The sequence below is a fragment of the Anoplopoma fimbria genome, chromosome 11, assembly GCF_027596085.1.
Source record: "Anoplopoma fimbria isolate UVic2021 breed Golden Eagle Sablefish chromosome 11, Afim_UVic_2022, whole genome shotgun sequence".
Taxonomy (NCBI): Eukaryota; Metazoa; Chordata; class Actinopteri; order Perciformes; family Anoplopomatidae; genus Anoplopoma; species Anoplopoma fimbria.
This window is the reverse complement of record NC_072459.1, coordinates 12,326,419-12,343,294: the sequence shown is the minus strand read 5'-3', so window position 1 is coordinate 12,343,294 and position 16,876 is coordinate 12,326,419. Positions and strand designations below refer to the sequence as shown.

Sequence of the window (16,876 nt, the reverse complement as noted above, 5' to 3'; positions counted from 1 at the left end):
AAGTGCCTTCATCATTTCAATTGTTGATTGTAAAAATACATTTTATACATATGGCTTTTTTTTAAATGCCTTACCGTGACTTTTTCATGACTTTTTTTAACATGCTACACTGTGACTTCTTATCACTTTAAAAAAGATACTATTCTTTGACTTATTAATGACCTTTTACAACATGCTATGACTTTATTTTCGAAATATTATTCTGTTGCATTTTTATGAATTTTTTAAACATGACTTTTTATCAAATTTTATCAATATGCTATACTATGACTTTTGTAGACATACTATGAGTTTTTTATGACTTTTATGCTACCCAATGACTTTAAAAAAAAAAATCAAGATGCTATTCTTTGACTTTATGACTTTTTTCGACATGCTCGAATATGACTTTTCTTTACTTTTTTTCAACATGCGATACTGTAACATTTTTATATTTATTCTACAATATATCTTTTATAACTTTTTTGACATATTGTGCTTTTACTTTTTTAAACTTGCTATACTATGACTTTTTAATACCTCTTTTTACACATGCTATGCTGTAACAGTTTTTCAGACTTTTTTTCGATATACAATATCATGACTTTTTCCGACATATGCTGACTTTTTTTGACATACCATACTATGACTTTTTTCAACATACTATATAAAGACTGTTTTCAATTTTTTCGACATACTATACTATGACCTTTTTTTTTTAACTTTTTTTGAGATACTATACTATGACTGAGCGAGTGATTGGCTGAATTCCGCTGTCCCTCCACGACTTGTTCGCCTCCAGGTCCCTGAGGCGGGCAAGAAATATTGTAGCCGACACCTCTCACCCTATACACAAACTCTTTGAGTCCCTTCCCTCTGGCAGGAGGCTGCGGTTCTTCAGGACCAAGACCTCACGCCATTTTTCTTCCTCTCCGCAGTTGGGTTCATCAAAATAGCCCAGGATTTATTCATTCATTATTTATTTATATGTATGACTATGACTTTTATTATAACTTTTAACATACTATATCATGACTTTTTGTGACTTTTTTCGACATACTATATTAGGACTTTTTTCGACATATTAAACTATGTCGAAAAAAGTATACGATTTATTCATTTATTTATTTATATGTATGACTATGACTTTTATTATAACTTTTAACATACTATATCATGACTTTTTTTCGACATGCTTTTTTAGACAAATCTTGTGTTTGTCTCCTGTCTCTTATAGATGTTAAATGTAGCACTTGAAGCAGTACAGCATATTTGCTTTAGTCAATATGTGTGTATTATTCTTGCAATTTTTGGGTTGTATCCACATGGTTGAATGCACTTTTGGAAGTTGCTTTGGATAAGTGAATTGCTAAATGAATGTAACATAGTGGTACTAGATTTTTTTCAAAATTGACTTGAGAAAAATACTTACATCTTTAAAACTTGTACTTTATGACATAATAAACTGTGACTTTTTTTTAGGCACGCTATACCATGACTTTTTGCCGACTGTGTTTGACATACTATACTATCACTTTTTTCACTTTTTTCGACATACTATCCTATGACTTTTTTCGACATACTATACTATCACTTTTTTTTAACTTTTTTTGACATACTATACTATCACTTTTTTTTAACTTTTTTCGACATACTATACAATTACCTCTTTTTCACTTTTTGTGACAAACTATTCTATTACTTATTGTCGACTTTTTACCACATACTATACTGACTTCTTTTGGCATAATATAATATGACATTTTTCGACATACTATACTATGACTTTTTTTGATATACTCTTCTTTTCCTTTTTTCTACTATTTTCTACATATTATACTATGACTTTTTTGCTCATACTATACTATGACTTCTCTTTAACATATTATACTATGAATTTTAAAAAATAATTCTACTTACTATACTATGACTTTTTTCATTTTTCGACATGCTATACTTTGACTTTTTTCGACATGCCATACACTGACTTTTTTATAACTTTTTTAGACATGATATACTATGACTTTTTTTTATATATGTTTTGACATGCTATATTATGATTTTACTTTTAACTTTTTCATGACCTTTTCGACATCCAAGATTTTCCAAGATGCTATACTGTGATTTATTTCTTCATGATATTCTATGACTTTTTTTTACATTCTATACTCTGAGATTTTTACAATTTATATACCATGACTTTTTCATGCCTTTTGATGTTCTATACTATGACTTTTTCAATATTCTTTCTAGACAGGACATACTATGATTGTTTCATTACTTTTTTCGACATACTTTTTCTGTCTTTTTTATGACTTTTTTGACATGCCATAAAAATACATTTTTATGACTTTTATGACTTTCAATACCTTGGCCATACTTTCCTTTGACATTTTTTAAATATTACGGCTACTACTGCTAAAACAACTTCAACTAATACCACGTTGTTTACAACAACTACTCCAACTAGTTGATTTGACATTCACCAAATATTTTTTCCATGCGCTTCATTACTCATTTCCTCCAGGCCCTTCAAATCCCTCTGTTTATTCAGCAGTCTGGAAAGAAAACAGAGACATTTACACCAACTACAAAACATATCAAGCCTCTTTTGCTCAGAAAACAAATCCTGGTTCACCACTTATTAATATGGGGCATATGGTGTCATACATTGCTAATCTGATCATGTAATCACAATGCCTCTGGATGACAAAGAGTTAAAAGGGGACTACATTTAATTGTTTAATTGATGGCACTTTAAGACAGAAAATTACTCAATGTGTAATTTTGTATGCCCCAAACAGCCAGATTTGTTAGCATAATTTAGGTATAAACTAGCTAGCCACAGACATAGACATAGGACCTTGTGTTTGTGTGGCCAGTCAGCCTCTGACTGAACTTTCACAATAAACTAAATTTCTTTCTGTTTTTATCCTCCAGCCTTTCCTTTTACATTTCGTCAGTTTCGACATTATGGAGCAGATTCATAAAGGACGGGGACAGCTGTTACAGACACAATAAATTATTTAAAAAAAATAAAAAAAGTGAAGATGCCAATGGTAGACTGACTGTGTTCATTTAGAATAACATGAAAAAATAATTGAACAATGCCATTTTTTAGCTAACTTTAAAAAATAATTTAGTTTACAAAGTGAAGCTGACCTTCCAACATGATCTCATTATTGAAATGCATAACTTTACATTAGCTAATTTAATAAAGATTGTATCTTAAGACTTCCGTGAATTCTAAATTTAAATTGATTTTGTCCCACATCCTGTAGTTTTTGGAGGTTTGGACATTACTAATGTAATGTTCTTCTGAGTTGCTGGCTGGCTGTTTGAACAACAGCATGTAAATAGAGGGGAGGGAGTTTGAAGCGTATTTACTTACATGTTGACTCTTCTCTCTCATACACACATTTACTCATGAGTCATCACAGAATTCTCAGCTTGTAAAAGCTAATACTTAAGAACCACATCCAACTAGGCCTCAATTGCTTCCTTCCTTCCTTCCTCTTCTGGGAGAGCCAAAGAATAGTGACAGGAAACAGAGAAGGCAGTCTAGGAATTCCTTTGTTAATGCTGCTGATTGAGTAGCACTTATATGACTTTCTCCTCTGAGACAAAGCTGCAATAAATATGAAGCAGCAAAGATGTTCAGGATTTATTTTATTGAAAAATATAGGTTATTTTGGATAATACAGAAAACAGTAGTAGTAATGAAGTAAGGCGTAATATACAACATTATTCACAAAGGGGAACAATGATAACATCCCAGTTGCACAAACGTTTAACACTAGAAATTACCTGAATACATTATGTAGTGATTGGAAATATAAATATCCAGTTATGCAATTTCTTTTTTAAAACACATCTTTATTTTTTTAACTTACAAGATGAAACTCAGCCTTAAACCTAAACTCAAAAGTGATAACCATACAGAAAAGGAAGTGCTGTACAGATCTGACAGACTCTCCCAAGAGTGAGCTTCACAAGTAGAATTATTTTTGGCTAGAATATTATGATTTGGCACATCTGTCAGTTTCAGTTAAGGCAGTGAAATCAATCAGCGCAACTGAGCCTCAATACTTCTGGCCGCAGCTTTAATGATGCAAGAGATACAGTCAGGCTGCAATGACAATGCAACTTGGATCAAAACAGCAACCTTTTTTTAATGCTCTCGGCTGTGTCTTTTCTTTTCATCTACTATAAAACAGACTTAACATAAACATAGAAAATAGTTTTTAAGACAAAATTTGAACAACAGGTATTAACCACTAACTACTAGTAGTGTCTGGCTTAATTATGCCTGCTGATTTTCCACAATTCATACCCTAAAGCCCTCCTCACAAAGTAGTGGAAGCTTCGATAAAGACAGCCCCTGGACTGATAAGGATCAACATCTTTCACACAGTTCAGTTGCACCACAGCAGCTGCTAAGATGTACAAAAGGAACAAGGAAGGAAGTGGTTATCAGCTCTCTTCAGTTTCAACTTGAAATGACAGATTATTATGTTGAAGATAGCCAATCCATGTCAGAAATCTGTAACATCATCATCATCGTTATGGCTTCAGGGTGGGGAAAAAAAAGAATCTGTTCATTGGGGGGGGGGGGAGAGAACACACAGTGTACAGTCTCTCCCCAGTGGGCCACACACACACACACACCATTCTTTACACCTCCGTCTTCCTGTAGTAACACCATGCCCACACCATAGTTAATGCAGGCCAATGCATCTCCATTAGCCTTACAGCCCTGGTTTCCTCTCAAAATTTACACTGAGGCTACGCCTTAAGAGGCACTCAACAGTGAATGAAAAACAGAAGAGAATTTTGTTTTTGGGCTTTGTGCTCCAGCTTTACAGCAGGAAATGGCAGCCGTCGAGCAGCCTCACAAGGACCCCGAGTCACATAAGGGAGAAGACTGACAGATCTATGGCACTTTACTATATTATTTTCAGATGAAAGGGGCTCAAGGCAGGGCTTCACACTCCAGTGACAAACACAACCCCCTTTATTGTTAGAAGATTCCCATCAGTAATCTTGTGGTGCTAGAGGCCTTCTGTTTAGCTCAGGCCTCATCATGTCCCACAGCCAGTGAGAAAAAGCACAACAAGAAGGGAGGCGAACCAAATTTGAAAAGCCATGTGACACATCAAGTGAGAGGAAAGAGAGACAAAGCGTGAACTGAGCTTCAGTTATGGAAAGTGTTTTTCCTAAAAGTTTTTTTCTGCTCTTCCACGTCAGTTCCCTCAGTGTTCAAAAGGGAGAGAGGGATTGACAGACAGTGGAGGGTAAGGCTCTCTGACAGATTGAGTTTGGGCTCTTCCAAAAGGATCAGTCACGCTTTCCTTGCAGACCTACAAAGTAAGTGTCCGCCGTCTTCTTTACAGTCCCATTCCCACAGTACCCGGCAACAGGGTCTTATTTCCGTTCAACTGCAAATCCACACCGTCAAAGGACTTGCTAGTTTCACATAAACCCCTTCAAGAGCTCTGTCCTATTTTTTTCTTTTTCTTTTTTAGAAGACATCAGAGACTCATACGCGGATCTCATCGTCTTCATCTTCCAAGAAAGAGGAGAAGTTGCTCTCCTCCCCAGGCGGGGCACTGAAAGTGGCGCTGTCTGTATCTCCTGCATAGGTCTGGCTGTTTGGTTTCTCATCCAGGGCAGCTGAGCCAGAGCTGGACATGGAGCAACTGTCTAGATGCTGCAAATGTTTGGGCCGAATCTCGGGAGTGTACTCTGGGGTGTAGGGACTTCCATTCTCATGCCCCAGATCTACAGAGCTGGCAAGATCCATAGAGACCTGCTGCTGCAGTTCCGCAGAGTCTCCCTCTTCCTCCGTCTCCGCCTCTGCATCCTCATCTTTTTCTCTCTCCACGCTATCCTCTTCCTCACCGTGGGTGCTGAGAGGTGGTGAGGCATGGCCCTCGCTGCTCTTGCCCTCCTCGTAGCCGAGATCGTCATCCTCCTTTTCCATCACCCCCAGGATGTCACCCATCATGGAGGGTCCCAGGTCGACATGGAAAGACATTACTGACTCGGCGCGCTTCATTCCACTGCTGTAGTGGTGGGAGCTCTCTGGAAGCTCAGTGAGCTCGCCAAAGCTCTGCTCTTCCAGCTCCAGGAAGTGGGCAGCCGCAGCTCCGCCCCTCCCATCCACCTCACCTTGCTGCTTGAAAGGACTCGAGGACAAACTCTTTGCCCCAATAATGTCCCCTCTGTCATCCTCATTGAGGAAAGGCAGAGACATGGCATTCTTCACATAGGTGGGTGACCCACAAGGGGTGTTGTCTCCATGCTGGTCCACTCTGTTCACGGACTGGGAGCGCTTGCTGCTCCTGAAGGTGCGAGACAGGAGGCCGGGCCGAGGAGAGCGGGGGAAGAAATTGGTTTCAGGGGGAGGTTCCCCCGAGCGCGTGCTGAGAAAGGAGGTGTCACCGAAAGCATCACCACTGCGACCTACATGCATGGTGTGGCGAAAGTCGCCCAGTGGAGCGCTGATCATTTCCCTGGTCAGGTCCATGCGTGAGCGTCGCTTGGTCTGGGAGGAGCCGGACACTAGCTGTTTTAGGATTGGCATGGTGGCGGTTTTGTTTTGCTAAAGGAACTTCCAAATCTTGAATATAATCCTTCTTAAAAGACCTTGGAATGTTTTGAGGCACCTCAATCACAGTCAGCCTGGGAACCTGAAAAAAGAGAATAGAATACAATAAGTTACACCGAATTTAGATAAAAATTTAATTTAAATAATTTGATAAATAAATCATTCATTTTAGTACATCTGTTAAAATGTGATGTACAATATAAAAAAAACAAATAAAAAAAAACATTTACTGACGTTGAAAAGAAAAATACAAAAAAAAAAAATCAAATAAAGGTAACTTTACATATATATTTACTGCACAACATCCACATTACATTGTGGAGAATATTTAATTCCATCAAGTAAATAAAAGAAAACATTTTAATTAAAATGTGTCACTAATTACAAGAGTTGAAGCCACCAATTCTGCAGCTCCATAATGATAAGCAGCACTCTTCCAACATCTCTGTGAGATGACCTCTGAAATGCACTGGGACATAAAATATGGGGAACACCACAGGATTCTGCTTTAATGGCAATATAATTAAGATCAAAACGCCAACCACAGACCAACATGAATCTGAGAAGGATAGTTGAGGGCTGCCATGGATTTTCTTGTGAAAACTCAACTTTAGCGGCATGGTATTCGGTTTATGACCAAATGCTTATCTTCTAGTCACAGACAAAGTCAATTATAAAAGAGCAATAATACCCCTCTCAACTAAGTATGCTATTCAACAGTCAACTTAGTATTTTTTTTTTTTACAAATGTAAATGAAGACATGATCAGAGACATGAGAGATGAGAAACAAGTCCCTAGCCATCTCCTTCTTCGCCTTAGATAACAGTGTTTAAGCCCCTAGAGGTTTGTGGCCGTCAGTTGACAGAAAATGTGTTTCTGCATTATTGAAACATGCAGCCCAAACAGAGGAAACCTCACCACAGGCTGACAGCTAGCCACTGCTGCTTCCGCAGGTGCTGCACCGGAGGACGGGAGCAGGATGTCTCATTAGCGATACATGCCAGCATATAAAACACACATAAAAAAGAACACTGTAACGGTGGTCTGCAAAAATCAAATGCAAGCAGTTTCTGCAGACTGACCCCAGAAACATATGCACCTCTGACTGGTGGATGGAAAGTCTCTATGGTTACACGTAAGCAGGCCTGCAGAAAACGCTAAGCTTGCCGTCTGCATTGTGCACCTCTCTGGCTTGCATTTAGGGCCTCTTTGTTTGTTTGCCGACTTAACCTTGATTTTAGATTTCAGGCAATGCTAAAAAACACATTTAAATTAGAGTTGCTTTTGTTTAAAAAATAAAGTGCCGTTGGGAGATTTAGGCTGTTTAATGCTTTTTTTTTTTTTTTTTTTAGCACATTGACCTCGTTCTTCTGTCTCTACTCCGCCCCTCTAGCAGAGCCTTTTCTCTTCTTCCTGTTAATGCCCTCACCTGCTCTTGGTTTCCATAGAAACATCCTCCTGCAAGCAAGCAACAGCGTTTCCTGTCAGTGTCTGCGGGCTCATACACGCATCCAACACATGACCTCCTTCTGTGTCAACCAAGAGCTGATACAATACACCCTTTTTAATGTAATGTCTGCTATGTTTTCAACCACTCACTCCATCTGTGTAGTGTCTATTTTTGATGGTTAAAATGGGGATGTATCAAAATATACACGAATGTTTCGGTGCTGTGAAGAACATAGACAATAGAGTCTATGTTCTTCTATATAGAGTGAAACAAGACTGCAGCATTTTTGACCGAGGCTTAAACATGATGTGAAAACTTTCCATGAACTCCGAATGCTTTTGTGCCAAAACACACAAACAAGGACACTCTTTTTTCACAGAAACATGTTTGTTATTGAAGCTACATGTTCTGATTTGTTTTTTGGCGAAATAATGAGGGAAATAATTCACACCCAGACAAAAAACAACGTTTTTTTCTGACTAGTTGCTTCTGGGTGGTATAAATCAGGCGAAGAAAAACAACCAGCGGATGAAGGGGAGACGGTGAAAGCCTGCCTCCCACTCCTACATCTCATGCCCCCCCCCCCCCCCCAAGGCCAGGATAAAGCTGAAAAGCTCAACAGTGCCCATTGCAGGAACATGGGTACAGAAATGTGTAGGAGACGACCACCAGGCAGATTTTTCATCAGCTGAATCTAAACCTGATCCAGCACAGGCCTTTAGCACTTAAATGAAACCGGATTCACAGTCCTGCTATATTTATAGTTCTGTGTATGTTTGCATAAGTGTGCATGTGGGTGTACGCATGAAAAAAAAAAAAAAAAAAAAAAAGGAAAAGGGCCTGAGAAGGCAGCAGTTAGCGTGAGAACTACAGGGTTACAAGGGGAGGGGGGGGGGATTGACTTTATAAACAGACCTTCACAACACTCGGGGTCTGGCTGCAGTCGAGAACTAACTGGAGACACAGAATCAGACAAGACGAGCAAATGGGGCACATCTGCATCTTTTCATTTTGACAGCATACTTGTAACACACACACTCCACACTGACCTTCAGACCTTGAGCCCGTTAAATGACATATGGTTTTGAAGATGACTGACCAGTCTTGATGTGGATGTGGTATTTCTCAGCTGCCTAGTAAAACGCAGCAGTGGATGCAGGCATGCTCGGACTAAATGTGATGAACTTGAGCACACTAGGAACGATTCCCAACCGTCGCCAGTGCTGCTTCACTTCTCTAATCTTTTCACATCCGTTTGGGTAAATGATATTCCAACCCATTTCCCCCAAATGGAATTTATGTCATGGGAAATGTAATGTTGGCTCTGTTTATAGATCACATAACTCAATTATCAATATAAATACCTAGCCTGGGTCCAAGGAGGGCTTTAAAGCTGCTTAAATATCATACAGTTTTAGCCACTACTTTGTGGGAAGAAAATACACAACCACTACTTCTGAGGGAAACGCACAGAAATAACTTCGGAATTTGTTATTTTACTGAAAAGCGGTGATAGTAAAACGGGCCTTAAACATTCTGTAACCAGAGTATATTCACCCAGGGGTAGTTTGGCTCTTAACGGAAATGCAGTAATTTCTAAACACTGTTAAGATATGATGCATCACAGGAAGGGAAGAAAGAGCTAAGCTACGACTCAAAAATCCCCCATATCATCATCAATTTAGGTTTTACTGCTCAGCCAACACAAAAAAGAGAAATCGGATTTTACATATGTGACACAAGACCTAACCTGAATAATTTGTGTTTAAGACAAATGAGATTTCTCTCCAACTAGGCCAGTCAACACTTAATACACAAGAGATCACTGACTGACACACACTCAAACATGACTAATGGACCATTTCCCGAATCGAGTATTGATGAATCTTATTTGTGCTTAATCAGTCCGGTGTGTATTCTACTGTCTGGGAGAGGTCGGCTGCTGCAGTGGTGGAGGCTGTCTGTCTGCCTCATTTGAAGTCACTGACCTGGATGGACAACCACATGACCTCGGGGGGAAATGACATTGGGGGTTGGGAGGCCAAATGCACCCAAATACGAGTGAAAAGTCGCTGGTTTTCTCCGTCATACTGACATCTCAAAATGCTCTGCCTGTAAAATCACTTTGACGATTTAACCATTTGCAAACATCCCATTTGTTGGTGAAAGCGCTCATTCATGGCCAAATGTTCAAAAGGGGCAACACAAGCCAGAGCTACTGTTCAGTAATAGGGCTAGCACACACACACGTTCCAGTAATTAAGCAAACAAATGGCCTCTCGAAGATAGGTATCTGCCATACAACTCAGTTAGTGCGGCTGAATGTCTCATTTAGGAAGGAGCAGCCCAAGGACAAACAGTGGAAATCACATTATCTCTCAATCATACAGACGGGGAACAACAGATACCAAGCCGATGCTGCCCTCTAAGCAACGAGAGAAAGCACACTGCTCCAACGAAATATTACAAATAAAGCACTCCTACTTACATAAAAGCCAGATTTAGCAGTTAATGGTCCATTTTATTGCACTCAGTCTAAGCGGCACACCATTTGCTTGCGGTGTTTTGATTCAAATCAAGTTGTTGACCTACAGGGTCCTCAAGTGCCCTCCTGCCATACCACCCATTTTCATGCCACTCACCACTCTGCATTTCCAATACCACAAGAAAGCCAAGGGCTCATTTGGATCCAATTGTAAATCCTCTCTGGTCTAAAGAGCAAAGAAAATCCACAATCTGTGACTGTGAAATGCTGAGTAAGATGGGGAAATGCCGGTAACAAGCTTGGTAACAAACAGACCACGTTCACACCCGCGTAGGCCTGTTGCTTTGTTGTTTGTGACCAACTATTCTATAGCACTGAAGCTGAAACTACCGACACTTTTTTGATAATCGATTAATCCTCATTTGTCACACAAAAACGCCAAACACAAGTTTGTCCAATGCGCAGAGTTTTTAAATGGAATATTTGGGGGCTTTCTTGTGTTGATTGGACAAAACAAGACAGTTTGATGCATATTTTTTGGCTCTGGGAAAATGTGTTGGACATTTTTTATTTATTTGACAAAACAACTCATCAATTAATTGAAAGAAATACTGACAGATAATCAATTACGGATATACTTATAAGTTGCAGTTCTCCATAGAAATGGAATTAAATCAGGTAGGCCAAAATTAGAAACTCCTCCTAAATAATAACACCTCAAACTAAAAACACCTCAATACTAATATAGTTCCTCCAAAATAACAAGAACAATGCCTCTAGGGACAGGAAGGAGAAGATTAAAAAAAAAGCCTGCCTGTGTGCATTTCTCAAGCACAGACAGCAAAAAACTCATATCAGTGTTATTGCCGTCCCCACTCATACCTGGCAAGCTGGTGTGAGGCGGTCTCTTATGCTAATGTCACACCTCACCCAGCAGGACACTCTGCTTGGTAAGGATCAAAGCACAACAGATTTGTAGAGCTTCCCTGCTTATAAAAGTGCCTGCAGAGTTTTTGAATTGGCATTCATATCAATGGGTACTAAATCTGTTGCAATCCTTTGATCAGCGAGTGGAATATTTGAGTTAAGAAGATTGGGCTAAAAGAACAAACTTATACAAACTCAGCACTGTTTAAAACAGCATTCAGTTTACTGATACATGATTACACAACTAATCAGACTTAATCAAGTTAATCTGCATAAACGGTGTGCAGCTGTAGCTGCATTATCGATGGGCCTACTCCAATCAAATATAGCGCATTTTTCAAAACACAGCAAATCGCACTCTGCCTATTGCAGGATGTCGTGCCGTTGCACAGGGCACAGGCCTTTCTGTTTTTTCCCTGGTGCGTCAAGTTCGATGTCACAGACGCCACAGGAAGTGCCACAGTTAATTAGTAAACAGTAAAAATGTAACAGTGGTTACTTATCTCTCTTTCAATCCAGAGCTGGTAATTGTTGGAACGCCGGAAAGACTAACAATGACAATTTTCAGTTGTGTTTGGATTATCAGCGAGGTAAAATGAATGTTGTCAGACTGTCCAAGTGCGGTGGCTTTGAGGAGAGCATAGATAATAATATATTTTGTATGTTAATATATTATAATAACCAAATCCCTGTTGATTTTATTCATTATGAATTCACTCTAACGCACGTGACATAGCATCCCACCGCAAGAGGGGAGAAAATTGTCCACACGGGTGTCATGTTTCAATCACTGCCAACCTGGAGCCGATAAATACCTGTGACTCCTGCAGAGTTATTTGCCCCAGGAATGAATGAGGATTGTAACCTTTACCACTAAAGGCAAAAGCCAGATGTTGGTGGATGATTTGAGTTTTTTTTGTCCGTGTGGGAAAACAGTTTTAGTTACACAGGCAGGTCAGAAGAGATATAGAGAAGGAAAAGTGATGCACGGATGATGACAAGAACAGAGAAGAGAGCCTTTCAAAAGAACCCTGAAAACCAATGACAGGGTTCCTGGCAGAGAATAGGCCTGCAGCGAGTCAACGCGACGTGTACCAGCTGACCTCCGATACCCGAGAGGAGATGACTCGTCTCTTTTACATTTACAGCAGACACAGCCTCCAGACAAGACACTCCATCTCCTTCTCCCTGTCCTCAGCTTTCGGTGAAACTGACAGCTTTTATTACAGACACAAACAGTGGATGGCAGACAAGAATGCCTCACTCCACTTCAATGCATGGTAGAATGAAAAGTGTTCTCTGGGATCACAGATCTACAATGCCTCTTTAAACACAGACAAAATTGTCTATTCCTGCTCTGTGCCATTGTCTCTGAATGGAATACAAGTTAATAATATGGCAATGAATAGAAATCAACTTCATCGGTGTACTGGACATGGCACCTAAATACAAATGGACAGACATTGGAACTAATTCGGCATTTTAAATATCTCACCGTAATGAAAACATGAGCCGAAAAGAGGTTGATATTGGCAATATCAACACAATAGCACGCCAGAAATAACCACTTAACAATACTTTTGATGTCCCTTATGTTTTTGTTAACGACACATGGTTAAAAACTTTCCCAGCTTCCTCGTTCTCATCCAGCTGGACCTGCAAGGTCAACGACCAACTCCAGGGTCAATAATAATTGCTCCCGTCTCCACAAAAGACGTCTGTGCACTCTTAAACTGCGCATGAATCTTACAAATTACCACTGAGCTAAGTGACCGACACAAGCAACCTCGACACAGCAATTGGCCTACTGCTTCTCAAACGCACAGATCAAACAGGCAAATCTACACATGATGGAAGCGTATCACAGAGAAACGTGTTAGTTTGTTAAGGGGTACGTCCACAGGAAGGGCAGGGAGAAAATGAGGCAGTAAACCCTCCCATCTCTCCGGAAATCTACTCAGTCTGCCCTTCCTGAATACTCGTAATGTAAACAAGGCCTCCATGTCCTCCATCATTCTTCATTACTGATGGGCTAACCAAACAAACACAGCTCATATCTCCATCAACCGACAGACGTAATAACCTACAGAGCTGTGGGCCAGTCATGGGACTGTGTGTTCAACAAAAACATGGAACACGTATCGGTACATGAAGCGGCGCAGGTTCAACGACATTCATTTCAGAGGCCGAACACAACCAGATCTTCTCCACAGCAGAAAGCGGAGTCACAGCTGATGACAGGTCCGGCCTCATGCCCAGGTGTCCCAATCGTCACCCAGGGCAGACGGTCACAGACTGGCCAGGTGTCTGTCTTAAGAGCTGCAGAGGAGCGAGGTTGCGATTTGAAACACTTGAGTGGAAACCTGCGCTACTCAATGGAAAGAATGCAGGGAAATTATGGGATCCTGAGAATCTCGCTTTAAAGTGTGAGTGCGTCATAATTACGGGGGTCAGAACAGCAAAGAAAATGCTCAAGCTGGAGGGAAGCCAAAGGAGTAGCTATTGAACAGTGGAGGGCTGTTTTTGTCAAAGATTGTATGCTTTAGAAAATACAAGACACTACTCGACTTGTGCATGACAACAGTTTAAATTTTGAGTGGCCAATTAGTGTACCGTGCACGAGTCTCTCTCAAAATCTAACATACAATTTTTGGATTAACACAAATCAAGAACCCAAGAAGGGTTCAGGCAGAGAGAAGAATGTACTTTATTGTCAACAAATACCAGTCTCCTCGTCAGCCATCAAACATTTGTGCAGTGGCATTGTCTACTGCTACGCTGATGTCAACAACACTCAATATTATAACAAGGAAACAGGATGACAGACAAAAATCAACATTTCCTTTGGCTCATAGTAACAACCCCAGCCTACCAGTACATAGTACAAAGAATACTGGATCAGACCAGAAAACAATGCCACCAAACAAAAGATACAGGAACAAACACACGCATTCACACACTGAAATATGAGACGGCCTTAGAATTTGATGTTGGGACAACAAGGTTATAAAAATAAAAAAAAGTAGGCGGCAGCATGCTGAAGAACTGTTGCTTTAAGTCAAACTAGCAAACCATAAATTGTGTACGGAGAGAATGAACTCTTTCACATGCTAGTAAATTTCCCACCGAGCTGGAATTTATAACATTTTCTGGCCTGTGGTAATAAAAGCAATGACAACAACCCTAACATGTTACTTATGCTACACATCCATCAAAAAGAACTGTCAAGTCCTCTATAATAATGCAGCAAGTTTACTATCACCATCCAAGGAGGCATTCCAGGGAAAAAAAATAACTGTTTATGTTGGTATTTCCTGGAATGTGAAGGGGCTGAACAAGAGACACACATTGCAACAAATGAGCACACAAACTGCAGACCTGTTCAAACATGGGGTGCAGGACCATACACTCACTGGCCACAAATAACACACTAAAGTTTCACTTCAGCGCCACCAAAGAAGGATCTTGAGTTGGTGTTAACCAAATTCTGAGCAGGTCATGTTTCCTGGGCTGCGCGCCAGCAAATGCGGTCTACGCTGTGTCCAATGACAGTGTTTGGCACAGTGTCCAACACCACACTGAGGAAGGATAACTTTCACCTTCAGGCACTAAACACAAGTCCCCTGCAGGCAATTAGATGCTTTGTAATTTCAGAAACAGAGGAAGGTAGAGGGAGCAGAACCTGTGCAGGCTGGTTGAGTGTGTCGCCTCTCTTGAAAAGCATTTCTGAGGCACTTCTGGGGAAAAAAGTAAACAGGACTAAGCCTGTTACACATAAATCTTGGAAATGAGGCTTGCTTGTTTGCTGTGTCGTCAACCTCAAATCCATCACAGCGTCTGAGCAGAACAATTAAGACATCTCACAAAGCCCTCTGCGTGTTTTGGATGAGGCAGGTCAAATGTCACATTTAGACCCGTGAAAACAAAGAAAGCCACCCAATTTGCCTCACAAGCAGAGACATCTGATAACATTATCTCCTCAAACAACTGCTGAGGAGTTCTTATCAGTATGGCAGTGATGTAGTGATGGCCTACAGACCTGCGACCTATCACCTTAGTATGCCAGACAATGATCTCATCAGATGCCAGCGCGACACACATGCCAAGCAAACTGAATAGAATTGCCAAGTAGACAGATAAAAAGGTAATGAACTGGACAAACAGGACAGGCCTGTGCTGCACAGTGGGGCAGAACGTTTGTAATGTTTGATTTTTTTTAAGTTACTTAGTCATCAGGTCAGGTCATGTAAACCCAGAGCTAAAATCCAGTCAGCGTGTCCTAATTTCCCTCAGTCTTGACCAAGTTTACACAAATGTATCAAAATAAATCAATATTGAGAAAAAACATCCATACGTGCACGCACATACGTACATTCACTCAATATGCAAAGCAAAATGTTATCAAACACATTATTGGCCTTTATATTATTAATATTTTGAAACTGAACATGTGTTCTCATATGAGGCCTGTGAGAGCTTCCCTTTGATGAAAGGTGATCAGTACAATTCTCGCGACACCATAAAAATAAACGTTTCCGCGACTAAACCGCGTCCTCCTATAAATGTCCATTTGACAGCACTCTTGCATGTATCAGGCCAGTCATTCACTCTCGTTACAGTAAGGCTGTGCTTCTGGGTGGGTCAATGGCAGCAGAACAATAAGTAGCCGACCACAAAAGCGTCAGATGCCTTGTGCACCGTGCGCTCTGCTGAGCCGCTAAATAAAGCGGATCTGTTAAATACACAGTTTGAGATGCACAAACAAACACAAAAAGGCACATGTTAATGTGGTGGTGGGAGTTAAAGTGCAAATACAAACATCGAAGCGCACGCACTTACCGAGCATCCCCATTCATAAAGCCGTGTGCTGCTCCACTCTTAGGCCCCCAGCAGGTTGACAATGTGAGCGCATTCATCAAACCGACGGAGACGTGAAGCGCTTAAATCAAACTCTAGGAAAATCCAAACGGCTTTTTCTTTTTTTAATAATATAAATAAATGTTACTTATGCTGTCACTGCATCCACAGAAGCGGTGCTGCTGCTCGTAAGTGCAATAACTCACTACAATGCCTCCTGCCCGGGTAGTGCGTATGAACACGCCCTCTTTACATGGCTCCTTAAAGACACAGGCTGCCAGCATGGGGCCACTCAGACACACTCATTTCCCTCACAGTCTAAGGCGTGGTCTGCGTCATGAACACTAATGAAACATTCTTTTTTTATTTTTTTTAAAAAAGGAAACAAGTCAAAATCTGATTTAAACTGTATCACCAGCTTTCCATAATGTGCCAGTGGATTAATAGATAGTAAATGAAAAAAAGAAACCATAAACCCATCTTCTCCACCAGTCAAGAAAACATGATGTATTTAAGGATTTAGGCCTGTTTATTTTGCAAATAGCAGGGCAAATAGCTGTGGAAACA

General features: G+C 40.3%; 1 protein-coding gene across 1 annotated transcript; it reads right to left on the bottom strand.

Annotated features, from left to right (window-relative positions):
* Nucleotides 1-4,607: 4,607 nt before the first annotated feature.
* Nucleotides 4,608-16,480, bottom strand: cdc42ep4a (CDC42 effector protein (Rho GTPase binding) 4a). The gene is made up of 2 exons (XM_054607618.1): nucleotides 16,292-16,480; nucleotides 4,608-6,671 (listed from the first exon to the last, which is right to left on the bottom strand). The coding sequence occupies exon 2, from the start codon at nucleotides 6,563-6,565 to the stop codon at nucleotides 5,519-5,521; it is 1,047 nt and encodes a 348-aa protein (XP_054463593.1). The 5' UTR covers nucleotides 6,566-6,671; nucleotides 16,292-16,480; the 3' UTR covers nucleotides 4,608-5,518.
* Between the last annotated feature and the right edge of the window lie 396 nt (nucleotides 16,481-16,876).